Source organism: Myotis brandtii, unplaced genomic scaffold, assembly GCF_000412655.1.
Source record: "Myotis brandtii unplaced genomic scaffold, ASM41265v1 scaffold56, whole genome shotgun sequence".
Classification (NCBI taxonomy): domain Eukaryota; kingdom Metazoa; phylum Chordata; class Mammalia; order Chiroptera; family Vespertilionidae; genus Myotis; species Myotis brandtii.
The window spans coordinates 1915669-1943180 of NW_005370080.1; the positions used below are offsets into that span (position 1 = coordinate 1915669).

The window sequence follows — 27512 nt, forward strand, 5'->3', positions numbered from 1 at the left end:
ATCAAACATTTAAAAAATGTTTTTTGGGGGGAGAGTTGTTATTTTTTTTTTTTAACATGGTGATATAATTCATTCTCCAAGAAGAAAAAACTGTATTTGAATTAAAAACTGTAAACTGTTTCATTGACAAAGCTTGATGTCTAAAGAAGAACAAAGTGGGCACACGTCACTTCCCATTGGGAGCTGGACGTGGGACCATATGCGCAACTGAACATCCTGGTACTCCCAGCTCAAGCTCTGGTCTTCACCTGTTCTTTCTCGCAAGCAGTTTCTTCCCAAGTGAGAATTCTTCGGTTATTCAGCACATGCTGCTGGCTGTTGTTTACCTATGCCGCCATCTTGGTCTCTCCTATTTTTTTTTTTAACATGGTGATATAATTCATTCTCCAAGAAGAAAAAACTGTATTTGAATTAAAAACTGTAAACTGTTTCATTGACAAAGCTTGATGTCTAAAGAAGAACAAAGTGGGCACACGTCACTTCCCATTGGGAGCTGGACGTGGGACCCTATGCGCAACTGAACATCCTGGTACTCCCAGCTCAGGCTCTGGTCTTCACCTGTTCTTTCTCGCAAGCAGTTTCTTCCCAAGTGAGAATTCTTCGGTTATTCAGCACATGCTGCTGGCTGTGGAGTCACTTTTTCTGGAATGTGATATTTGGGAGAAGGATTATCACTGCTCAGAAGTGCTCTAGAGCCGGGGAAACCAGGAGGATGCTGCTCACAGGAATAACTGAGGTACTGACATTTTTTTTGCTATTTAAAAATATTTGCAAGAAAGGAACCCTCGTGAACTGCTGGTGAGAATGCAGACTGGTGCAGCCACTGTGGAAAACAGTATGGAGTTTCCTCAAAAAGTTAAAAATGGAACTGCCATTTGACCCAGTGATCCCACTTCTAGGATTATATCCCAAGAAACCAGAAACACCAATGAGAAAGGACATATATACCCCTATGTTCATAGCAGCACAATTTACCATAGCTAAGATTTGGAAACAGCCTAAGTGTCCATCAGCAGATGAGTGGATTAAAAAACTGTGGTACATCTACACAATGGAATACTACACTGCTGTAAAAAGGAAGGAATTCTTACCATTTGCAACAGCATGGATGGACCTGGAGAGTATTATGCTAAGTGAAATAAGCCAGTTGGAGAAAGATAAATATCGCATGATCTCATTCATATGTGGGATATAATGATCAACATAAACTGATGAACAAAAATAGATCCAGAGATAAGGTGCAGGAGCGGGCGTTAGAGGTCAACCAAAGAACTTGTATGCATGCAAATTAGCATAACCAATGGACATGGACACTGGGGTGGTGGGGCTTGCCCTTGGGGGTGGGAGTGGATAGGGGGTCAATAGGGGGAAAAGGAGACATATGTAATACTTTAGACAATAGAAAAAATGCTGAGAAAATAAAGGTTTGCACAAATGACAAAAAATAAAAGATAGATAGATAGATAGATAAACAAATAAATAAATAAATAAAAAAAATATTTGCAAGTCCAGTAAGGAGTTGCCAACAGACCTCAGATCTTATTGATGTGACAATATACATACATCTGTACTTCTCTTCTTCACTTACAGTTTACATTCAATATTATTTTGTGTTAGCTTCAAGTATACATCATAGTGGTCAGATAATCATGTGCTTTACAAAGTGTTCTCCTGATATAGTGATAATATTTTAAAGTCAATATGACTTGTTCATAAACCTCCAGAAGATGCTTAAGAACAGAAACCTGGTTGTCTTTTGAGAGTAAAAGGCCTTCATCTCATTCACTGCTGGTATGGGTTGAACTGTATTCCCCCCAAATTCACATGTTGAAGACCTAAACTCCCAGTATCTCAGGATGTAATCTTATTTGGAAATAAGGCCATTAAAGATGTGATTAGTTAGATTAGGATGAAGTCGTGTTAGAGGTAGGATGGGCCTTTAGTCCAATATGACTGAAATCCTTATATAAAAAAAAGGGATATTTGGACACAGACACACATACAGGGAGCACACCACGTGAAAATGAAGGCAGAGATCAGAATGTTGCATCTATATGCCAAGGATGACAAAGGTTGTCAGCAAACCACAGGAGCTAGGAGAGAGGCATCAAAGAGATTCTCTTTCACAACCAGCAGAAGGAACCACTCTGCTGATACCTTGATCTCAGTCTTACGACTTCCAGGATTGTGAGACAATAAGTTTCTATTATTTAAGACACTCAACCTGTGGTACTTTGTTAGGGGAGCCCTAGAGAACAAACATAACTTACTCATAGGGTTAAATGACTCCCTCTCTTTTCAAGACACAGCGGAACGAGCCTGGTGCCCTGCACTCCCAGCAGATGGCCTCTGCTTCACTGTGTGATGGGGGCCTCTGCATTTTCTCCAGCCATGAGGATTCCTTGTCAAAAAGAGAATGCCCTTCCTTTCTTATCTCCTAAATTCAACTGTTACCCAAAGTGCTACTAATCATGAGTCACCCAGGGTCAAAACCTGAGAGCTATCTTTGATTTCTCCTCTCTCACCCCCACATCTTGTCTCCCAAGTCCTGTCATTTCTACCTCCTCCGTGTCTCTCAAATCTCTCTTTTCCTTTTCATGGCCGAGGCCACCACCCATGCAGGCTCCAATTATCTCCTGTGCAGACAGTTACAATAGCCTTCCAATGGGCCTCCCCCAGCCAGGCTCTCTACTGTTCCCCTGGCAGCTATGTCTGTAACTGCCAGTGAGTCACCCAAAGGCCAGCTGTGATTATGTCACCTCCTTGCTCAAAAGTCTCCAAGGGAATAAGAGCCCAATTCTGGAATCTTTACTACTTTCCATGATCTAATCCTAACATATCTGCCTGCACCTGCCTATTATGAGCCCATGTTCAACTAAACAGACTTCTAAAACACATTTCTGATTGCTCACCTGTGCCTTTGCTTATCCCATTTGCTTGGTTTGGGATATCCTCTCCACCAATTCTATCCATCAAATTCTAGCCACTGTGTAAGGACTGTAACTGCGGTGCTGTGGTTCCATTTGCAGATTCTGAAGCACAAAGAACCCGGCTGATTCTGCCTCCCCGAATCACTGAGACAAGACACATTGGCAAGTTCTTGAACTTCCCTGCATTTCAGTTTGCACAAATGCAAATTGGGGATAAGGATAGCTCATGGGGCTGCAGTAAGAGTTAGACAAGAAAATGCATGAACCACATTCAGAGTAGTACCTGGAATATTAAGGATACAACAACTCTCATCTATTATTCTTATTCACAAGCACTTTAGAGGAGGTTGAGGGTAACAGCACTCTCTCCCGATCTCTCAGAGCATCCGCACTGATCTGCTCTTATACCACTTAAATTTCTTTAATAATTTTTTGGACATGCCTCTCCTAAGTCCATGACTTTGCAGCATTTCTTCCCGTATCTGGAATATCTCTTCTCTCTATAGACAATTGACACCAATTCCAAAGTCCCCGCAGAATCTTCCTCTGACTTCTCTGGTCCTCAGCTCTCTATTGCCGTCTCCACCCCTGCAATCGCTGGGCCAGACTCAAGTCTGGGGGTAGCTACCTAATTTTTTCAAATTTGTGTCCAAGGGCCTAACCCAGTGCTTAACACTTAATAAGTACAAAACGACTGCTCATGAAACAAAGACCAAATGTTGAACTACTCGCAGGTGTGAACATCCCAGTGGCCAGGGGTCTACAGTGTTTTCTTCACACAGCTACCAGTGCTTGCAGTTCCAGGCAGCATAGGTGTTGTGTGTATGCACACACAGGCGAAGGGCTGAAATAACTCAAGGGACTAGTATTTCCCAATGATGACTTTAGGCCATCTCCCTGAGCAGTAATTCTCATGTGGGACTAAATCAAGGCAATCACTTCCTTTGTGGTTCCAGAGCACTGTGTATATATACCTCACCACCACGAATCTTGCAGCCCATAATTATTGGTTGCCAGCTCTGTTTCATTCGAATAGTGTGTGTAGTGTGGGCAGACTTTGTCTTATTTAGCTCCCAATTTTCTGGGTCTGGCATTTAGGGGATCTAGGGTAAGTATTTGTTGAACGGGAATTTGCAGGAGAAACCTGAGCTACACCATGGGGCACTGTGAACCACTAAGTAGCAGCAGATAGTGAGAAAAAGAAAGATGCTCCCTTATATTGTTCTTTCCAGTACTCCATTGCTAAGAAGGTATATCTGATCAAATACTATTGTCATTTCCATGACATGATTCTAAAAAGAGTGAAATGTTTAGCTGTATTCATCTAATCACTCTGCCTGATTTCTAGCTAACTTACAGTATATTTTGTTTTCCAAGCAAAATATGCAGGGAGTCAGAGAGCAGAAAGAGCTGTTGGCTTATGACCTTGAGCTATAATGTGTTCTGACATGGATGGGGTAGTCAAATGGCCCAGTCCGGGAGCCTGCAGCTTATAGAAGACAGATGTGAATGTGTCCTGGCCAACCACTGGTGAGGTTCACAGCATGCCTGGAAGAGCTAACTATGGATTTCCCTTTCAGAAAGTAAAACTAAGGTTGATAAAGAGGAAGGAGGGGCTTCAAGGAACAGTTCCCACCTTTATGTAATGGCCTGATTATCGGCAGATGAAGGCTGAGCAACTTCTGCATCTGAAAAAAAGGTACCTGTTGGTACAGAGGCCAGAACAACTTTAGCTTCTTACTAAATAAAATTATTTAGAGACTGAACAAAATGAACTTCAAATCGGCCACAAGGAATAGTGTTCAAGTCGGTTGTTACCGAGACCTCATTCTCGGAAACAGATTCCTGTTTTGATGCTGGAAAATAAAAATATTGAACACAAGTATTGTGGGCTGGGGTGCCAGGCTTCTAGAGTTCAAATCCTCCCTATGCTTTTGAACAGCTGTGTGACCTTGGTGGATGTGGCTTACCTCTCTGTGTCTCCATTTCCTTCTTTACAAAGTGAGAATGAAAATAGTTCCTGTCTTGTATGATTTGTGATAGTTAACGTAAGCTAGTAAATGTAAGGAGCTTGGAAGAGTGAATGGCACTTAATATGTGTGTTGATGAATTAAGATTAAATGAATCAAAGGTAATTTGTGGCTACATACAATTTAGTAAGAATGTATTTTTTGTAATTATTTTGTATAAAAGTAACACATACCAATGGCAATTCTTCAAATGCAAAGAAAGGAGTATGATGAAATGCCAAACCTTCCTCCTTTGTCTAATCTCAATATCCAGTTCTATTCCCCCCAAACCACCACACTCAAATGTTTCTTCCATATTTTTTGCAGAAAACATTTTTATTCAGAAACCAACACTAAACATACAATCTATGCCTTAGTTAATAATAGTGCATTGAATAATGGGAATTTGCTAAGAGAGTAGACTTCAGGTGCTCTCATCACGCACGAAAACTGGTAACTATGTGAGGAAATAATACAATAATTAGATTGAAAATAATGATCATTTTACTATATGTATATCAAACCATCATTGTTGCATACCTTACAGTGGTTCTCAACCTTCCTAATGCCGCGACCCTTTAATACAGTTCCTCATGTTGTGGTGACCCCCAACCATAAAATTATTTTCGTTGCTACTTCAAAACTGTAATTTTGCTACTGTTATGAATTGTAATGTAAATATCTGATATGCAGGATGTATTTTCATTGTTCGTAACCCACAGGTTGAGAACTGCTGCTATTAAAAAATAAAAAAGATGGAATGTTGAACTAAAAAAATAAATAAAATTGACGTGAATAATATTATAACACACGTACTGCTCTGCACCTCGCCTTTCTTTTTCCACTAACTGTACACCTTAAAGTTCTCTCCATATCTATAATAATAAAAGTGTAATATGCTAATTAGACTGGACAGCCAAACGACCTTTTGGACATCCTTCTGGACGACCTTCTGGATGAAGCCGGGGCTGCGAGGGCCAAGCCCCTTGCACGAATTTCGTGCATCAGGCCTCTAATTTGAATATAAATCCCCACCTCACATTTTTGTGTGTCTCAGTGGCACTCCACTGTTTTAAAAAGACCATGATTTATGTCACCAGGCCCACTGATGGCATTTTTCCTGTTTCCAGTTCTCGGATATTATAAATAATCTGTGGGGAACAACCTTGCACATCCATCTCACTGTACTTCTGCCAGCACACATGTAGGTTAAATTCCTGGAAGTTATAGCTCCTCTGAGCATGCCCTTCCTCACAGCTGTTTTTAGGAAGCATCTTCTTTTCCTGTCTGGAATCGTCTTCCTTGCCTGAACATCCTTTGCTAGATATGATGAATAGCAAGGTCAAAGGTAAGTGCATTTGAAATTCTGGTTACTCTTGCCAAATTGTCCTCTGAAAAGCTTGCTCTGATTCATCCTTCCGCCAGCGCTGTAAGTGAGCGGCTGTTTCCCACTTTACTAGCTGACTCAGTGTACTTATCGATTTCTTTTATCTTTGCCCAAGCCATAGTGAAAAACAGCATCTCCCTAGTTTCAATTTGTTTTGTTTTTTTTTCATTACAAGTGACGGTAAGATCTTTTTATGTATGTGGGGCAGTTGTAATTTTCTTTGATTCGCTAGTTCATATCCTTTGCTCAATTTGTTTTGAATTGAAAATATGAACTGTGCTACTTCCCTGGATCAAATCTGTAACGGTGACTCACTGCCTACAGGTAAAGTCTGGTCCCTAATATGACAAAAAGGGGCCTGTGATCTGGTCCCTTCTAAGCCTCCTCTTGGTTGCTCCCCTTGCCTCAAAATCAGTGGCTAAAGGAATTTCAATTTTCATGTAATTCACCTGAAATAAAGAACCATTAGGAAACATTCCTCTATTCCCTCAAGTATTTTATTTTTTCTTATTAATCCTGTATCAGAGCCCACCTGTAAATAAGATATATTTACAGTTTCTGCTCGTTAATACTGGTAACAATACGAGGTACCTACCAGCTGGCCCTTATTAACGTTCTCGCTAAAGTTCAGTTATTCTGAGGGGGAAAATGCTAGACTATGAGTGGATTGCAATATTCACACCAGGATTTTAGAATAAATTACAAAATAAGAAATCAGTCCAAACAGAGGCCGATGATCAGAGCTTCCCTAAGGACCATCCCAGTTCCCTGAGGAACAGACTAGCCGACAATGGAAGAGCCTCTGCTCCCATGGTTGCCGACTGACTTCTCACTGACACACACATAACAGCACCACTCACATCTCCTATTCCAATGCTGCTGAGCACAGAGCCATCACTCGACACATCACACCACAACCTTTTCAGAAAGCAAGAGTCACAAAAACATATTCATACCCAATGTGCCCCAGAACCAGGTCTCCACCCTAAAGAAGAAAGCACACAAAACACACAAATGCTGCCGCTGCCGATGTTTGCAGCAGGGTATTTATAATCCCGTACACCCAGCTCCATCGCAGCTGGTTCAGTCATTAGGGAGGTGACGCAGCTGACTAGGAATAAGAGTTCCACTACAACATACCATGAAATTAAACAAGTAAAATAAAATAAGAGAGCAAGATGAAATTATATTTATACTTTAGAAAACACACACAAATGCTGCCGCTGCCGATGTTTGCAGCAGGGTATTTATAATCCCGTACACCCAGCTCCATCGCAGCTGGTTCAGTCATTAGGGAGGTGACGCAGCTGACTAGGAATAAGAGTTCCACTACAACATACCATGAAATTAAACAAGTAAAATAAAATAAGAGAGCAAGATGAAATTATATTTATACTTTGAGTTAAACTATGTGAAACTATTATGAAACAATACACAGAAACATGTATAAATGATCACAATTTGTAAGTGTCAAGAAGGGTAAATTTTCTATTTTCAAACTTTAATGGAATGTATTATTTTTATTTTAAAAATACCTCTAAGTTGTCTTTACATTACTTGGGGGTGCAGTTGTGATGAGCATGTCCAGGGACTTGTTTAGAGATATGTAGTTACATACCAGTAGCTACGATTAGAATTCAACACACCTGAGCTCACTGGTCGTTCCAGAACCACCAGAGACGATGGACTGTGGCCATCCAGGAAGGCCCATTATTACGACTATCTCTGGAAATATCCACCTAACCCAGATCTATCAAGTGATGCTTCGATCATTCATGAGGCAGGTGAGGATCCTCCTCCTTGTAATGGCGAATTTTCTGGTAATGAATCTTCCCAGTTGTCCATGCATGAAATAGAGTTTTGTGCTACGATGAATAAACTGTATAAATTTTTGTTTTACATAGGAACATATTATTGTGGAATGACAGTTCATAGCTACTTCATAGAATCTTCATAGAAACATCTGAAAATGTAATCAGCATGATGCTCAAACTCCCGCATTAAACAACCCCTTCCTACATGCTGGGCAGCATTTAAAGGCCCGTTTACAGGTGCCCTTGACAACAACACGCAGTGGTGGCAAGCAGCTTCCAACAATTTCAGAGCATCTTACAGCGCCCCCAAAACCAGGGAATGGAAGGCCCAGCAATCTGGATGGAACAGCTTCCAGGGCACACAAAGACGCTGCTATGCCATAGAAGAGACAGTCATTCTCTTCAGACTCACACTTGGTTAATTTGGGGACAAAAATAGACTAATGTTACAATAGTCTTCTGTGCCAAAATTATATCTGCATCTGAACATCATTAGCTCCCCTCTCCGACTTCTCCTCCACAAAGACCTCTTACAGCATCGCTTAATTACAACTCATTGTGATTCAACAGCGAGGTCCTCCGAGGCATGTGAGGCTATCACACATGTCCTCCGTCCCCAGGTCAGACTGCCACTCAAAGCAGGTTCTTCGTACACAATGCTTTCTCTCATTCGTGTGACTTCATTAATATCTCACACATTTTATATTCACACTTCACCCCCACCCAAACTCTCCCTCCAGCTAAGAAAAGGAAGAAGAAAGACCTTTAAAACTGACCTTCAAAAACTGTTTGATGCATGAGTGGCCTCACGGTCTATTTCTCTCTATTTAGGTTACTTGATATTTATTTTTGTCAAACAAGCCCCAAATCATAATTGATTCCTTGCCTAAAGTCACTCTTACATCTCCAGCAACTCAACAAGGAAACCAACAACAACAAAATAAATCAACCAACCGATACATAAAGGAAATGTTTTTTTAAGAGGCAAGTTATTATGCATGATAGAGGGATCTTTCTCTGCCTCAGGAAGGTTAGCATGGTCATTGAAATCACCAAGTTCTATCTGCAATATTATTTTTGTTAATGAGATCAGCTTTCTGAATTCAAGTGTGTTTAACACTGATCCAGCTACACATACATCTTAACCCTTTCACTCTTTGTGCTTTCCAGTCACACATAGCAGGGATATTTCCAAGCAAAGCCTAGAAGCCTATAGAGCAGTGGTTCTCAACCTTGACTGCACATTAGAATCACCTGGGAATCTTTTTAAAATCCTGATTTCTGGGCCTCATCCTCCGGAAATTCTGTTTCTTTGTTACTAATGTTGTGGCTCCACCCCATAACAAAGAAACAGAATTTCCGGAGGATGAGGCCCAGAAATCAGGATTTTAAAAAGATTCCCAGGTGATTCTAATGTGCAGCCACGGTTGAGAACCACTACTACAGAGTGAGAGAGGCTTGCATCCCAATCCTCTAGTTTCACTTATTCACCAGCCAAGCGATCCCAGGCAAGTTACTGACCCCTCCTCAGCCTCCTTATTCTCATCTACTAGTATAAAACAGTAACGGTAACTGCCTCACAGGACCACGGGGGGCTCCGTCGCAGCTGGTTCAGTATTTGTCAGTTAGTGGGCACACCTATTAGCAATTACCATTGTTATTAGTAGTATTAATGTGATATTATCCAGTTTATGTTAATTTAAAAAGTCAAAGGGAAAAGGTCAAAGGATGCTGGGGAAATACAGGAGACCCGGATGGATGTCTATGTTAAAGTGATTGTGGAGAAAGGAAAGCACACGTCTGTAATTGGACTGAATACAGAGTAAAATCCCATAGACTTGATTCAAATGTGGCCCCTAAGTGAATGATGATCATTAACAGAGTCAGGGTGCTTGTGGAGGGAAGCCTGTCAGGGCAGAAAGGAGGCATCCCTGTAGACATACTTATTTGGGGTGACAGTGGAAGGTCGTGCAGAGGGCTAGCCTGGAGGTGGAGGCTGGATCTGCCAATGGGGATGTGTGTCCGGGGCAGCCATACAGCGAACTGAATGAACTTCGGAGACATCAGAACTTGAGCTGGGAGAAATGAGTGCTACAGGACATGGGCAGGAGAGAAATAAAGAAAGAAGAATGTATAGAACACAGAGAAGTGCTCAAGCCAAGTCCAAAGTGCTCTCCAGGCCTGGTCGTGGGAGGCAGCAGCAGGCTGTGTGGTGCCCTCCTGGAGGGTGGGGAAGCTGGACAGGCATCTGGGCCTGCTGGTGTGGGAGCAGATGGCAGGAGCAGCCATGGACTTTGGAGAGTGAGAGGAGGGTAGAAGGAAGGGAGAGTAAATTACTGGTGGAGGAAATTGTCACTGGGACAGAACTTCCGATCAAGACATCAGTCTAAGAAGTGCAGGAGGAGGCAGAGAACAAAGAAATCCAATTCTCTAGAGATGCTAATTGACTCAAGCCCCATTCATTAATTTCACAGAAAGGCAGGCAGTTGAAGGCCATTCTAATGATTTAAAGAGTCTTGGTTCCAATGGTCCCTTCTACGTTCTCTTAGAAATTAACTGGCACTTTTCTATTTGTAAACTGGCCTCAGGGTCTGCAGCTTCTGTCCTGGTGGCTTTGTATAGCCTGACCTGCTCCCCACCTTGCCCGGCACAGGCCTGTTTGTGCGCCCTGCCCTGGCCTCCGTAGTCATGGCATCTCATTTTACTCTCAAAGATGTCTAGGGATGGAAAATAAAGTGTACAGTCATCCTGTTTACGTCTTTCTCCCTTTTTGAGCAATCTGACTTGCCACAGAGCTCTAATTTTTCCAAAAGAGACGACACACACGTTGTTTCCCCAAGAACACCTCTTTGCATGCTGTGCGTGCTTCTGTCTGTGATGCAGCGAAGGGGCAACAGGAGGGAGCACTTCCTCAGGGCCATTGTGTCTGTACACTTAGTTGTGAATTCACGGAGAGAAGGAAATACTTCAGTGAACTGACTTGTTGGAGCCCAGGAAAACACAGGATAAACTCCAGCTCCGCGGACCTGCACAGTGTGTCTGAAATCAGGCCCCGATACCCAGGACCGGAAGAAACACCACCTACATCTAAGAAACTCCATCAGGGTTGTTGTCTGGTACACACACCATTCAAAGACTGGAACTAAGGAGTCTTACTTTGGTCCTGGATGTTTGTTTTTTAATGAACTTCTAGAAAAAGAACTCATGATAGATAAAACTTAGAATTATTCTCTGCAAGGTACTATTCCAAGAGCTTTCCAGAATTAAGTTCTTTTTCAGTCCTCACAACTCTGTGAGGTGCCAGCTTTATCCCTACTTTAGATGAGGGAACTAGCAGCGAGTGGAGGACCTGACCTGAGGAACTTGGCAGCGGGTCTGCCTGGCCTGTGCTGTGACCACTGTCTCTCACTACCTTCCCGCATGGAGCTCCTGCTGAACTTAGAAGTCAGTCACCAAACACACATCTCACGATAAATGCTGGAAGGCTTGTGTCCTTTTATAGAATTGGTTCTGGGAATATTGAGCCCCAAATCAAGCAACCACCCCAGAGGCCTGTGTAATTATTGTCTGCTTACCTTTCCATGCATATTTTATTCCTATATGTTATATAGAAGAAAGAGATTGTGTTTCATAGAAAACATTAATGCAGTGATTTTTAATGGTGTTTGTTTGGAGCCAGTATCAATTCACTCTCTTAGCCATTTGACAAGTTGTGTCTGCCTTATACATGGCATCAAGCTGGACACTGAGATGCAAAGACAAGTGACATGTTAACCACTGCTCTAAGGGCATTAAGGAAAGACTCATATTATGACTTCCACTGTCAGCTTTATTGATGAACTTCTCTTCCTTCATATTTTAGCTATATACACATATGTCAGAAAAGGAAAGCATTTTGTAATATCACCATGAAGTAGAGATGAATTATTTTGAAAACATCTGAATTATGAGTTCTCATACTCAGGGATCTGAAATGCAACATAGGTAATACAAGCATAGGCTAAATTCTGCCATCTAACTGGAAATTATTTAGCCTCTCTAAGCCTCAGTTTCTTCACCTGTCAAATGCAATTAATAACACCATGTAGGTCTGCTGGGAAATTAAAGTCAACAAGGCATGGAAAGGGTCATGCATATTTCACATCCATGGAAAACTCAAGATGATAGTGACTACTGAAGCAATTTCTACCTAGATAGAAGGGAAAAAGTAGCAGCTGTAGTTTTGTTACACCTTGAACAATAGTGGCAACTGACTTCCAAAGACAGCCCCCCATGAACCATGTTCCTTGCATTCATGCCCTTGTTTGTCTGCTCCAACTGGACTGCTTCTGTGACTTGTCTTAACCAACAGAATACTGCGAATGTGATATTGGGCCAGTTCTGGACCTGAGTCTTTAAAAGGCCCAGCAGTATCTACTTTGGTGCTCCTGGGGACCCTGAGCTGCCATGCTGGAGAGGACATGGGGAAAGACCATATGAAAAGGCTCTGAAAACACATGGAGGAGAAGGGACAGCTCTCCCCATGTCCCCCATGAGCCTCAGTGACTCTAGATGACCCTGATTCCATATGTCTTCGGACACATGAGACACTCCAAGAGAGGCCAGCAGAAGAACCACCCAGCTGAGCTCAGTCAATCCTCTGGTCACAGAAGATAATATAACTAAGTTGTTGTTTTAAGCCACTAAGTTTGGGGGTGTTTCATTACCTAGCAACAGCTAACCCAAACAATAATGCTGCCCAAATGACCTGAGATTCAACACACTGTCATTGAGTCTGACATGTGCACAACTCTGATAAACTGAAAGGCAATCATGAATGAAGGCAAGTTCTTCAAAGGCTGGACCTTCTGTTGTGTGCTGCCCTTTCCTCTCTCAGATATCATAAACAAAAGACCTCAAAAATATAGTGGGCTGGCCATGGCTGGGTGGCTCAGTTGGTTGGAGTGTCATCCCAAAATGTTGTGGGTTTGATTCCCTGGTCCAGGCACATACCTAGGTTGCAGTTTGATCCCCCCATTGGGGCACATACAGGAGGCAACTGATATCTCTCTCTCTCTCTCCCTCTCTCTCTCAGGTCAATAAACATATCCTCGGGTGAGGATTAAAAAATATATAGTGTGTTGACCACCTCACTTGGGCACCCATAATGTCCGGTACTCTGCTCAATGCTGGGAGACAGAGGGGGAAAGGCAGGGTCACTGTCATTAAGGATTTTATACTCTTGACATATAGCAGAGTGATGGGTAAAGCTCACTTGGAGAGAAAACAATTACATCTTTATAACTCTTGCTCTAGGAAAGTACTAATTTTCATAGTCTTTAGCCTATACCATCTAATAAGAGATTTTAAAAAAAGAATCAGGGCCATTAAGTCGCCTTTGCTGTCTAACACCTAGATGTTCCCTTTATGGGTCCTGGTGGATACACAGGTAAGAAGATTTCTTTGCCTGTCCTTGCTCAACCTCTTTCTTAAAGAAACTGAATGCTCCAATCGCCCGAAAGGAATGTGTGTTCCAGCCAGACACTGAAAGCTATGCAACTTGGTTTGATAATTTCTTATTAAAATCAGATGCTAAATAGTGCTTCAATTATTTGCATGTTTATTTTTCCTAATCATGAGAATTGTCATTGCTGAAAAATGTGTGGAAATATATTTATTTGGCTTAACAGCCACTCTACTGATGTTTCTGTTTTCCTTGGAATGCCAAAGCCACGTTAAGGCAAATTTTGCAGCTTGACACAATCCAACTAGTCTTAAACAAACAACACTTCCCTCAAGCTCATATAGCCTTTTGGTGATTACTACATATTTCTCCTCCCTCATAGCCAACCTTCTTCAGAGAAGAAGTCTGCTTCCTTTCCTCTGACATATTCCTCAACCATATGCTATGTGAATCCCAGCGATCCAGCTTCCTTGATACTGTTCTCCCCAAGTACACCAATGACCAGGTGTCACTGAACCCACTGGGCACTTCTCAGTCCTTACCATCTTGTCAGAACCTGGTGGAGTTCACCCTCCTCCTTTTTAAAATGCTCTCCTGCTCTGATCAGGTGATACCACTGTCCTCCCTGGCTTTCTAACTCTCCTGTGGGCTTCGTCCACTTTCTCTGTAGGTTCTGTTGTCTCTGCTTCTAGCTTATAGGCTGATAGTCCTCAGGGTGCTGAGGCAGTTTCTCTTGCTTCCCACTTCTCTCCTTAGATTTTTCATCCCATGACCTCAAAGATGACCCAGGTGCCCGTGACTTCCAGATCTGCATTTCCAGCCAGACCCCTCCTGACCCACTTCTCTATATCCAATGTCCCCTCCATCTTGGATGTCACAGAAACACCACAAAAGCCAGAACTCCCCAAAATAAATGATCACTTTCCCCACACACCCTCTCCTCTTCAGTGTTCCTGATGTAGTGAGTGGTACTTCCACCCATCCAACTGCTCATCGAGAAACAGAAGAGTAGTTCTTTATTCTTCTCTCATCCTCCATATCCAATCTGTAATTTAGTCTTGCTCATTCTGTCTCCTAAATATCTCTTGCAACTGTTTGCAGTCGTAAGTTCCTAGTGTCACTATTTTAGTCTATCTTCATCTCTCTCCACATTATAATCAACCACCTGCTAAGCAGTTCTCTTGTTACCAGAATCAGTAGGGACACTTAATATTCAATTTTCAATGAGGTATCCTCTTAATTCTATTACAAGTAAATTTTCTCTCATTACAGACACAAATATACAGAAGTAGTTATATTAAACACTTGAAACAACATTTGGCATCACTCCAATCTTTCCCCATACTACAGAGAATAATCTTGTAAAAGGCAAGTCCCCTGATATCTTCATTAAGACACTGCATTAGGATAAAGTCTAGACTTTATAACACACTGTGGAAGACCCTTTATGAGCAGACCCTCGTCCACCTCTTTATCCTCATTTCTCACTACTCTCTGCTCCTCCACTAACAATCCTTTCCAGGCCATAACCTCCTTTCAAACTACAGGTTGTCAATCTCTCCTTCTCTCTTACTCTGGAGCTCTCACATTCTGTTCTTTCTACCAGGACAGATGACTCTCTCTCATATTCATTCCCTAACTCTTTGGTTAAAGATTCATTTCTCTAGGAACCTTTGCTGGTAACTTACAACTCAGTTGGGTTTGTCTCTTTGAACATCTTGGAGACCCTTGAAGTCTAAAAACCTAAGCTCTGACCAAGTAAATAACATTGCTTTGCTAGCATAAAAAAGGGGAACTTCAAGGGAACATTAGAGTTAGGGTACAAAGGCCTAAATCAGCTGCCTTTCAAGAACACATGGGCTTGTTCATCAATGTTGTCAATCCATCAGTTTTACCTCGCTGCCTGAGTGGGAAGAATATAAATTTCTAGCACAAGAGCGATGGCAGGGATATTCCATAGGACCTAACAGTGGAACAGTTGGTCCATCCTGGATACGAGGTAATAATCTTATTTACTAACTGTATTCTTCAATCCTATGCTATAAAAGGATATCTAGAAAAGCTCTGATGCAAACCTTAGGGTTTGTCTATCTCCTCTAAGAAATGCAAATGCACTCCCCCAATCCCATGGCACACTAGGAACTCTGGAGATGAGCTTCCCAGGAAGGGGATCTTGAAACCTAGTGGTTGCTAAAGTCATCAGTTATTGGATATATTGATGGAAGAAAAAAAGAAAGCAAGGTCTGTCCCAGAGGATAAGAGGCAGCCAGGAACTAGGTGAAATAGCTAGCTAACAGGTCAGGGTTAAGGGTTGACTCTTGTTCCACTGGGAAATTTTGGGGTAAGCGGAACCTACAGCAGAAGGCCAATGAGGCAGAGGGGTCAAAGGAGAAGGCTGGAGCTCCACACTTACATGAGTGCCTAAGAATCTCCTGTTGCATCAGTGTTGCATTGTACAGAAAACAGTGGACAAAAGCAAGTAGACTGTTTCTGGACCCCACAATATGTACAACGGAACTCCTAATATAGTTCAGGCCTGGACCTTCATTATTACTGGCAGTTGGGTGGGGCCAGTGTAAGAAGGTTCTCAATTGTGTGGCATAGTAGAGGAAAGGGCAATCAATTAATCCTATTTGAAAGTTGCTGCCTTATTACAATTTTACCTACATTAGTTGGGTTTGCTAATAGCTGGAATGAAAATTTAAATACAACTTTTGATTTTCTCTGAATCAATTAAATTGCAGTACTTTATTGGCTTAAGAATATGATGGACTGAAACAGAGAATCTTTCCAAGAAAACATCAATTCAGCAATTAGTTGAATGTTAAAATAAAAAAGGAAAGCTCCTTTTGTTTCTTGGTTGAAAATGACAACTTAAATCAGCACAAAATTTTGCAAGTAAGTTATGTAGTTTTTTGTCTTTTAGTAGATACAGGATCTTTACCACATTTTAAATAATCTTCTGACTTCTTCCACCTACGGCACCCACTGCCAAGGCTTTAGTCTGTTTTGCCTCCACTTTGAGAATCACTAATTCGATACTGCAGCTCTGTGCTCACAAGCTCCTGTGCTGCTAGTTGGTTTCTGGCCACTGTTCCCCGCTACTGTTTTAAAGTTCTTTGACCTCCAGGAACTTAAATTCTTGATTTTTCTAATCTGACTCAACCCATTCCTTTCTTAGCCAATTTAAAGTCCAATACTAAAGTGGGTTAAATAGTGTTCCCGAAAAGTCATATCCAAGTCCTTACCTTCAGGGCCTTACTTGGAAGCTAAGGACCTCTGAATGAGGTTATTCTGGTTTAGGGTGGACCCTGACTCCAATGTCTGGTGGTGTTCTAAGAGAATGGAGCGATTTGAGACACGGGGAAGGCCATGTGAAGACAGAAGCAGATATTTGAGTTATGCAGCAACAAGCAAGGCACATTACGATTGCCCAGCAGCCATCAGAACCTAAGAGAGGGGCATGGACAGGTTTTTCCTCATAGTCTCCAGCCAAGAGGAACCAACCCTGCCAATACCTTGAGTTTGGACTTCTGCCCTCTAGAAGTGTGTGGAAATGATTCTGATGCTCTGTGCCACTAAGTTTGTGGTGATTTATTACTCCCCTTCTCTTCTTTTTACCCATCTGGCAAAACTCCAGCCCTCACCTTACCTGCTTCCTCCATAGCTGTACCTGGACAGCCAAAGCAGCTGAAATAAGTCAGCAGTGCTGTGAAGATTCATAACCATCAACCTGAAATGGGCTTACCTCTGCATGACCCCTCCTCTCCTCTTTGTGAGGAGACGACCTCACTTATTACCTAGAGAAGAAACTCAGCCACCAGAGAGGGTCGCTCCCAACTTCCTGACTCCTCTCCCCGCAGCCAGCCCCACCGCTTCCCTCCATTTCAGTGGAGGAGGGGCTCATTACTTCTGATACCAACCCTTTCAGCTGGGCTTTCCATCCCACCCACTCCTGACTTCTCAGCACCCTTACCTGATCTCTCTGGTCTCACACATTTTCTAACTCCCTTTCTCTCTGGGATCTTTCACATTGGCTGGTCATGATTATGTCGCTTTTATCGTAAAAGAGCAACAACAAATCAGAAGGCACAGAGAGTCCCCTCCCAATCAAATCACACATTTGAGCTTCTGTAGACACACATGTTTTCTCCATCACCCATCCTCGTCCTATCTCTCTTCCCCATTCCACAGCCAGACTTGTCAAAGACGTAGCCTTATTTTTCCCTTTTCTTCTAATTTCTCATTCCACACTAATCTGGCATCTATCCTCAAATAATTCACCCAGAGAGCTTTTACTAAATCATCAATGACCTCTAATGGATCAGAATCACTAAAGTCAATGGGCGATTTTCTATACATCACTTGACTTTATAGCACTGAACACAGTTCATTATACCCTCCTTGCAGCATTTTCCGATCCTGGCTCCATCACACCACATGCTCCTGGTTTTCCTTCCACCTCTGGAGCCCCTGCCCTTATAGCTCCTTTACAGATTCATCCTCCTCCATCCAGTCATTAGTAATGATATTCTTCCTTTGTCTATTAGACTTTGACTCTCTTTCTATTCTATACTTGTTCCCTAAGGATCTCATACATGGTCATCACTAATTGACATATGTATGCAAATGACCCAACATTTACATATCAGGCACAGACCTCTTCTTTGCTTTCCATATACTCAACTCCCAACTTTGGCTATCACAAGGTCAACTCAAACACATACCAAAACATGCAATCTTATCTCCCCCTCACTCCCACGCTGCCCCCACTCCTCCAAACCTGTCACTCTCCCAAAATACTCATTCTGGGAAAGGCCACCTCCACATACCCTTAACCAACATGAGAATGTCAACCGTGACACTTCTCTTTCTCCCTCCTACATCTGACCTGTCATCAAGTTCAATCACTTGTTCCTTATAACAGCACCCAAATCCATCCATTCCTACCACCAAATATTAGTCCAATTTACTATCATCTGCCAATGACCTCCTAACTGGTCTATCTGCAGTCACTCACACTCTTGTCTAATTTGTTCTATAGGAAGCAGGTCTAGTGAAGGTCCAATCTTATCTCTCCAGCCTCAGCCTCATTCCATACCACACTCCCAGCTCTCCCTTCTCCAGCAACTGGTGCTTCCTACTTTCCCAGAAGGTTCATCTGCTTCTTCCACTGCAAGGACTCTGCACATGCTGGTCTATTGCTTGGGATACAAATTCCTACCCCTCCCTCAGAGGAAGTTCCCCTGATGCCTCAGACTGAGTCAAGTCTTTCATTCTCCCAAGGATCTTTCTTTCACTACCCTTATCATAGCTGTGACCTAGCTTTCTTCTTGTGATTTGATCATTTGCCTCTCTAGAAACACTGTGCAGGCCACAAGGTCACTAACAAGGTCTAGTTTTGCTCACAGATACATTCCAGGGCCAGGTACAGTTTCAGCACGTGGTAGATACTCAGGGAGTTTTGCTATTGTTTTTCTTCAAGGCCATAGGTATGCAGTAAACCTTACACACACAAAGGAAACTTGGGTACATTGTAGATTTCCAAGGCCAACCCCTGCAACTCAAAGGAAACAAAAGCACAACTTGGTGGCATCTTCACAGCTTATCCCTGCCAGGGCTATTTTTTTCTAAACACAGTCCTATTTACAAAAAATTTGGATAAGCTGGCTGCAGATGACTATTTGAGGAGGCACTGCCTGTTCTATTTCACATGTTATAATCTGGTTTTGTTCCTGGGGCAGGTATAAGGATGTTTTGTGGACACCTATTGTCAATAACACAAAAGATGCTGGGCATCAGGCTAATTGCTCCCCAGGGCCTGGGCGGAGCCTTTGAGGACAGGTTGAAAAGCAGGTGGAGATCATCTCCCTGAGGACCTGTTGTTTTACGTTTATGAGTTACTGCTCTCCTACGCTGACAGGTGATGTAGAGATGCTTCTGAGAGGAACTCTGCCTGTAGTGCTTTGACCACCATGCAGAACTCAGCCCTGGGTCTTATACTGAAGGCCTTTAGGACACTAGCATTCAGCTTAGAATAGGAGAATAGGAGGGGCATATGAGCAGCACAAGACATGAAGTTCTATCTTTGAAAATTTCATATAGTAGCTATTGATGCCAAAATTGAGGAAAATCTTGAGATCACAATTTTCTAATGTAGTTTTCTTATTTCTATACAACTTGCAAAGCAATATTTGAAGGTATTGCTTATATACTGAAACACATGTCCCATATATTGAGTTACAGTAAAACTACAGTATAGAGAATTATGGCAAATTATAAATGTAACTCATTGTGGTAATAATAACAGGCCAAGCATGCACTGTGTTAATGTAATTTCATGTGTTAAAAAAGCATACAATTTTAAATACAAATACATAATATAAAATGCAATATATGGACTTATTCTTTGTATTTAAAGTCATGGACATTACTGTGCATATGAAATGACATTACATACACACACAGCCAAGACAAATATATGCATTCCAGCTAAAACTGGCAAACCAATTAACATTCTCACAATCAATCAATCCTCCTGTATATTTAATATTTGATTCTTATCCATGCAAAGGGAAGTTTGTAATTCAAAGTACTGCTTAAACATATATGTAATTTATAATGTTAAACATCCTTATGTTGACAATAGTTTTCTCATTTTGGCTAAAAACTAGCACAGAAAGTCTCTCCTTTCCAACAACAAGACATAACATTTCTGAATCCAGTTAAGTACAAGGAACACTACAGTGTAAACTGTTGACTTAAAAAAAACCCCACAAAATAGCTTCAGTTATATCATGAACCCATCCATCTATTGTGATACAGGTATATTCCATAGTATGTCCTCCAGCTTCTCTAATTTGGAACCTAAATGTCTCTTAAAGAGAAACAACAACTACACACACATAACATTCAGCTGTCAGTTTAACTAGTTTGGCCACAGAAATCATAGAAACTTGCTAAGAACAGTTAAAAATAAGAATGATTAAAGTTTCATTTTTGCCTGTCACATGTTTTATAATTCTTTCTCCCCAAAGAATTTTAAATGAATGCTTTTTTTCAAACTTTTAATGATTCATGAGTAATTTGATGCCGCTGTACTTTGCTTAAAGAATGTATTTCATTTTGATTTCTCCACTCCAATGCAATGGTCTAAGTGTCCTTTTCTTTGTCACCTCATGAAGAGGGGATTCACAGGAGTCACCCATTTAGACTTTCGCCTGCATGTAAATCTCTCCATAGTGCTTGGGGAGGCATGCACGACCTACACATACACCTTAACAGATCTGTGCAATGACCAAGAGGTTGGAGAATGCAGTGAGGTGAATATAGAGATTTATGGAATGCAGCAGTTCGTTCTAATCTCAGGAATTAACAGGTTATATATAGCAGCAGGGCACTGGGGCTTTCATCTAAGAAACAGAGTCAGAACATGAACAGGAGATGTCTACCATGAGGATTGTTTAAGATTCAAGACTTTTTGCAACTTTCCTATGTTTGTTATTCTCTTTCATTCCCCCAAAGTAATTAGCAGGAAAATGACTGGATCTGTGGAATAGTGTTCAGGTACAAAAAGTAGGTCATCTTCTATTTTCGTGGTTAGTTTGGGGGAGAGAAAAAGGGAAAGAGGCCAGAAAAATAGAGGAGGTGGCAATTCTGAGGAGAGAGAGCAAGTTGAGTTTTTTGGAACGTAGAGGAAGAAAGAAATAAAAGTGCTGGAGTAGGCCTGGGATGACCTGGGCACATAATTAGAAAAATCAAAACAAAACAAACAAACAAAAAATCGACACAGCCCTTCTAGCATCTCCTCTAAAACAAGGTGAAATCAGAACTCCTTCACTTATACATTACTCTCAAGCACACACTTCCTCATTTAAAAAAATCCAGTGTGCCACATGAACTCTCCACATTTTAAGTTATGTAAGGTACAATTCCTACCCCTATTTTATTCATGGGGAAACTGAGCTACAGCATTAAATAAACAGGGCAAAGGCCATGTAACTACCAAGCATCAGAGCTGGGACTTGAACACAGGTACTCAGACTCCAGAGTCTGTGCTCTTAGCCCCTCAGCTATGCTGACTTGCCACAAGGTCCTTTGCTGTCCACTAGGCTACAAACTAGTTATCTTTGTCACCAGTACTGCTCCATTTCTACTCTCCTGTGTTTTCCTGCCATGCCCAAGAATCACTTATTCAAGACAATTCCTCCATGAAATAACCTATCCTGTCTGCCAACAACTATATATAACTTATTTTCTGCTGTGTGTTTATTTTTACTGGAACCATGAAAAGAAGGATGAAAAATAAGAAATGGATTGTCAATGCTAGACTGAAATCATTCAATTATAGAAAAGGTGGAGGTGTAAATGCAGATATTTATAGATCATATAAAAGTGGTTCTTTAAAAACACCCCCACCCCCGAGACACAAGAAAACACACAGAATCTAAAAGCCAGTCTCAATCATATGGAATAATTATTAGAGACAAGAGCAATTCTAAGGCTTGATTTTTTTCCTTTGGTTCCGACAGCCTATACAGTAATTAAAGTCTCCTAATTAACACACACAGTGGAAGTCAACAAAAGCCCAGTGAGAAATGAAGGAAAAAATAATCTTACCTGCAGATGTGTGCTTGAACTTTTCGCTTTTCTTCTTCCTCCATTTCCAAGGCTTGAAAATCCTTCCCAGGTTGGCAAACTTACTTCTCCTCCGGATGGGTGGGGTATGGGTACCTGGGACGAGGGAGTCAGAACGCATCGCCGCCAGCCTCTCCACTTCCTCAGCTTGTTTTTCCCAAGAAAACGATGAAAATAGAGAGAGGAAAAAAAAGTGTTAAAATGGGAGCCTCACAGATGGCCAGCGTTTTCCATGGTTACAGATAACAGAAGCCACATGACTGAAGTTCCGTTTCTCTTTTCGTCTTTTTGTAATGGAAGTCATGCCAACACGCTCCAAAGGCCAGGGACAGTCAGCCAAATCCTAGGGATTCAAAGACCCTAACCAAACTTGCCTAACCTTGACCCAGACATGGGGGAGGAGGAGGAGGAGCAGAGCCCTCCTGACACTCCAGACACTCCCCACAAGGCAGGGAGGCATCAGAAGAGTCAAATGACAGTCAGTGTAACTACTGGCCCAGCAATTTCTCAAATAAGACTTGGCAGATGCAATCACTATAACACCGTCTGCTGAGAAAAGAGGGAGAAAACATTTATCAACTGCCTATTCCAGTGCCAACGTGCCACCACCCACGGCTCTCTATCCTACTGCCCGCTCACCCAGCCCTGCGGAAGCACTGGACTCTGTTGAGTGGCTCCACCTTAGGGTTGCTGACTGATTTTAGAGCGCTCGCCATTTGTTCGATTCTATAATTGCCTTGACTCCTCTAGTCTTTTTGTTTCTGCTTTAATTTCTGAAAGAAGATTCTTAGAAATTGAAAGCTGAGAGTGACTTTAGGGACCACCTAGACTACTCCCAATAACTTTACATTTGAGGACCCTCAAACCTGTAATGCTTAGTGGGGGCCCTTCGTTTAAGGCCACAGTCATCCTGCCCTCTTTCATAACTTGGAATGAAACAAATTCTTTTCCAACTTACATGATCATGTACACATCCCAGTGAGGTAAATATACTGCAACTTGAATTTTTGAGACAGGAATAATCAGAGAAAAATAACCTCCTTGACAAAAATCAAGGGGGTACAAAGGAGTCGCCTTTGCAGAAAGTCAAATTATACCTAAAGCTGTGGCCAATCCCAAACCCTCTGTTGGACCTTTAACACTGTCTTTCAGAAAAATCACCTGGACAGGCTGTTCTCGGAAGCTCAGTCTTACAGCCTGGTAGGCTGCGTGAGGCCATTTGAAATGGTTCTCACTCAGGAGATTCATACATTCAGCAAACATATATGGAACCTGCACCATGTGCCAGGCAGTGTGCTGTGGTGACAGATGATGACAGGTTGGTAAAGGCTCCTTGCAGCAAGACTGAAAGGAAGTAGATGAATTTGAGAGATGTCTGGGAAGCAAGGTCCAGAGGACTTAGTGACTAATTGGATGGCCTGAGGGAGGTCAGTGGAATGGCAGCCTTCATTCACGGGAGCAGGGAACATGGGGGAGGCACAGGTTTGCAGGTGAGGGCAGCAAGAATCTGGACATGATGTGTGGTGACAGCACTGAAAAGCTTTGACTACATGGCTCAATACACTGGTAGCTCCTCTTTTGAATCATTGTGTTAAGTAACTGCTTACTACTGTGCCAGACACTGTGAGCATTTATTGGGCAGACACACAGAAGAATGGGACATGGCTGAGCAGAGTCTAGAGGTGGAGATAAAAGGCTCAGTGTGTAAAACATACATATTTGTATTGATTTCAGAGAAGAAGGGAGATGGAGAGAGAGAGATAGAAAGATCAGTGATGAGAATTGAATCACTGATGGGCTGCCTCCCACACACCTCCTACTGGGGATTGAGCCTACAACCTGGTGTAGACAAAAGGGGCCACATGCTAACCTGACAAGCTCAGGGAAGGCCTGCATGGCAGTCTTGCAAACTCAGAGACCTAAAGTAACCACAAAGGATGGTCTAAAATTAAAATTTAAAAGCGGTTATGGTGGATAGTTACCTCCTAGGTCAGTATCCTCACTAACAAGGCCAACTTTTATCTTAACTGAGTTTATCTGTCTTTTTGCATCTATGATAACATATCCTTGAAATGTCTGGGTAACTTCCCTTTTTCTGGACCCCTTGGGGCACAACCTAATGTGCCTGGGTGCCAGGACAGATACCACAAATTCCTTCATTGTTATTGTTATCATCTTAATTGTTGACTGTTAACTATCCTGCACCCACATAAGTATGTGTCTATCATTTTACTTTTTATCCAATCCCAGGGGTTTCCCCTGCTTTGCTTTCTCCCACCTCTCTAATCTATCACCAATGGATTTCATGTAACCCACCTACATCCCCTCCTTTGATGCAATGTATAAAAATAGATGAAACCCGCCATTCTCTGGAGCATTACCCCAATCCCTTGAGATACTGCTTCCTGGCAATTGTCGACAGTTTGGTTCAAATAAACTCACAAAAATTCTTTACAGGTTTTAATGTTTTTACGTTAACATAGGGCATGTGTCTCACCAGGAATAGTATTGTGACCTCCTGGTTTATGCTCACCAGCCGCACTCATTTGGCTAGATTTTTGAAGAGGAGGAACTGTTATCCCCACATGGGGAAGGGGGAGACATGGATCCCAGACCAAAAGGAACAGAGAGGGCTGGGAGAACGTAGCATGTTTAGGAACTTCGAGAAACAGTAAACCGTGAATTGATTATGCTGGTGAGATGGAGAGCCAATGGGGAAAGGTGGTAGCTGGAGGAGTCAGAACCAGATCATGCAAACCTTTGAAAGGTTTGATTAGGTGTTTGTATCCCACAAGCAGGGGGAAAATATGAGAATCAGAAAATGGAAATTGACATTATTACTACATTCAATAAATATGCATTAACTGCTTACTATGAACCAGATGCTTAGGCTATGCCAGTAAGCAAAACATATAAAAATACCAATCTGTGGAGCTTACACTAGTGAGTGGGGGGCGGGGGGGGACATACAATACACATTAAAACTAAGTAAACTGTAGAGTATGTTAGAAAATACATGCTTTGGAAGAAAAATAAAAGACAAAGAGGACCCTGGCAAAAGAGGTCAAGAGTATCTAGGTTGGGGTGGGGGGCGGGGGAGTGGGCAATATTAAATAGCCTGATTGAGAAGGTACATGGTCAGGACACAATTAGATTTATTTCTAGGAATATTTTTGCAACAGCAATAGGACCTAAAGCGGAGTGTGAAGAAACAGGTGCAGAGAGAGTAATGAGGGGGCCACTGCAATAGTCGGAGGGTAGTGACTAGAATCCAAGCAGCACAGGGACAGAGGGATGCAGAGAAGATGACATTCAGCCAGAGGTGAACCAACAGATCTTGGTAACTTCCTAACCACAAGGGAGGACAAGGAAGCAACAAGGGCAGCAGCTTTTGTTTTTCAGGACTGAGTAGTGAAAAGTTTCCATTCCTAACAGAGCTTGGATTGTAAAAGCAAGAAGCAGGATGAGACGGTTAATCAATGACAAGGGCTTTGGAACCAGAAAACGCAGTTTTTTTGCAAAGTCTCCTGAGCGGTTTGGATTTTATTTAAGATAGCAGAGAACTACCGAAGGGAAATTTGCCGGGATGGGATGAGAAGACTTGATCTGGCCAGTAGGCTGAGCTCCAAAAACCAGAAGAATGTAAGAGACTGATGATGTAGGAAAGAGGTGGAGAAATTTATGAAATAGTATTTTTAGGGAGAAGAAGAGGAGGTGGAATCAAAAGTACATACAGGAGGGTTAGTCATTGGAAGGCTTTATGCTGAGTTATTGAAAATTTGAATTGAGGTCTCTGATCACATGTGGGCCTCAAGGAGATTAATCCAGCATCAGTGGGTAAAAGAGATTACTGAAGACTGAGGGAAGAAAATAATGACTGAGGAGACTTTAAGTAAGTCTGCTTTTCAGAGTGGCTGAGGAGAGTAGTTAAAAAACCCAACTACAATGAGGAATGAGAAGAAAGCCAAATGGAGTAGGTAAGCAGCCTCTGGAACAACTGAACTTGAACATTCTTCTCTTGAAATGCTATCAGCTGGTTGAGCTGGTGCTTCTTCAGTAATGCTCAATGGTATCCACAGAGGGGGTGACAATTGTGAGAAACCATTCCAAGGAGGTTTTGAGTCCAGCACACAAGCCAAGTCAAGATCATCTAATTCGCACAAGATCACTTTCTCTTTCATATATAGCCATCACCTTTTCACTGTTTCTTACCTTAGTTTATAATCTTACTAGAGGCCCGGTGCACAAAAATTTGTGCACTGGGGGGGGGTCCCTCAGCCCGGCCTGTGCCCTCTCCCAGTCTGGGACCCCTCGGGGGATGTCCACCTGCTGGCTTAGGCCCGCTCCCCAGAAAATCGGGCCTAAGCTGGCGGTCAGACATCCCTCTGGCAGCCCAGGAGCCCTCAGGGGATGTCCACTTGCCAGCAGGGACCAGGCCTAAGCTGCAGTCGGACATCCTTAGCGCTGCTGAGGAGGCGGGAGAAGCTACCACCATCACTGCTGTGCTGGCAGCCATCAGCCTGGCTTGTGGCTGAGCAGAGCTCCTCCTGTGGGAGTGCATTGATCACCAGGGGGCAGCTCCTGCATTGAGCATCTGCTCCCTGGTGGTCAGTGTGTGTCATAGTGACCAGTCATTCCCAGTCACTCTGCTGTTAGGGTCAATTTGCATATTACCCTTTTATTATATGCCTGGTGCATGGGTGGGGGCTGGCTGGTTTGCCCTGAAGGGTGTCCTGGGTCAGGGTGGGGGTCCCGCTGGGGTGCCTGGCCAGCCTGGGTGAGGGGCTGAGTGCCATTTTCAGGTTGGCCACACCTCATTCAGGGTGGGGGGTCCTTCTGGGGTGCCTGGCCAGTCTGGGTGAGGGGCTGATGGCTGTTTGTAGTCTGGCCAAGCCCCCCAGTGGGGACCCTCACCCCATGAAGGTGGGTGTGGCCATCCTGGGTGAGGGGCTGATGGCTGTTTGTAGTCTGGCCAAGCCCCCCAGTGGGGACCCTCACCCCATGAAGGTGGGTGTGGCCATCCTGGGTGAGGGGCTGATGGCTGTTTGTAGTCTGGCCAAGCCCCCCAGTGGGGACCCTCACCCCATGAAGGTGGGTGTGGCCATCCTGGGTGAGGGGCTGATGGCTGTTTGCAGGCTGGCCACAGCCCCCAGCCACCCACGCTCCCAGTGGAGGCTGGCTGGAAGCAGGTATCTGGGGATTTATTTAGCTTCTATACTTGAAACTTTGTTGCCTTTTGAGGAGGCCACAGCCAGCCAGAGCAGGTGGGAAGCTTTGCTTCCTCCATTGCCG

General features: G+C 42.8%; 1 protein-coding gene across 7 annotated transcripts in view; it reads right to left on the reverse strand.

Moving 5' to 3' along the window:
* PHACTR1 (phosphatase and actin regulator 1) overlaps window positions 1-27512 on the reverse strand; it is a 545765-nt gene that overhangs the window by 168185 nt on the left and 350068 nt on the right. For all 7 annotated transcript variants that reach the window (XR_001364461.1, XM_014549553.1, XM_014549554.1 and 4 more), the window contains one exon: window positions 22203-22367. Coding sequence is in view for 6 of the 7 variants with exons in the window: in XM_014549553.1 (XP_014405039.1) it covers window positions 22203-22367 (165 nt within the window). In the remaining variant the exon portion in view is untranslated. The remainder of the gene's footprint in view (window positions 1-22202; window positions 22368-27512) is intronic.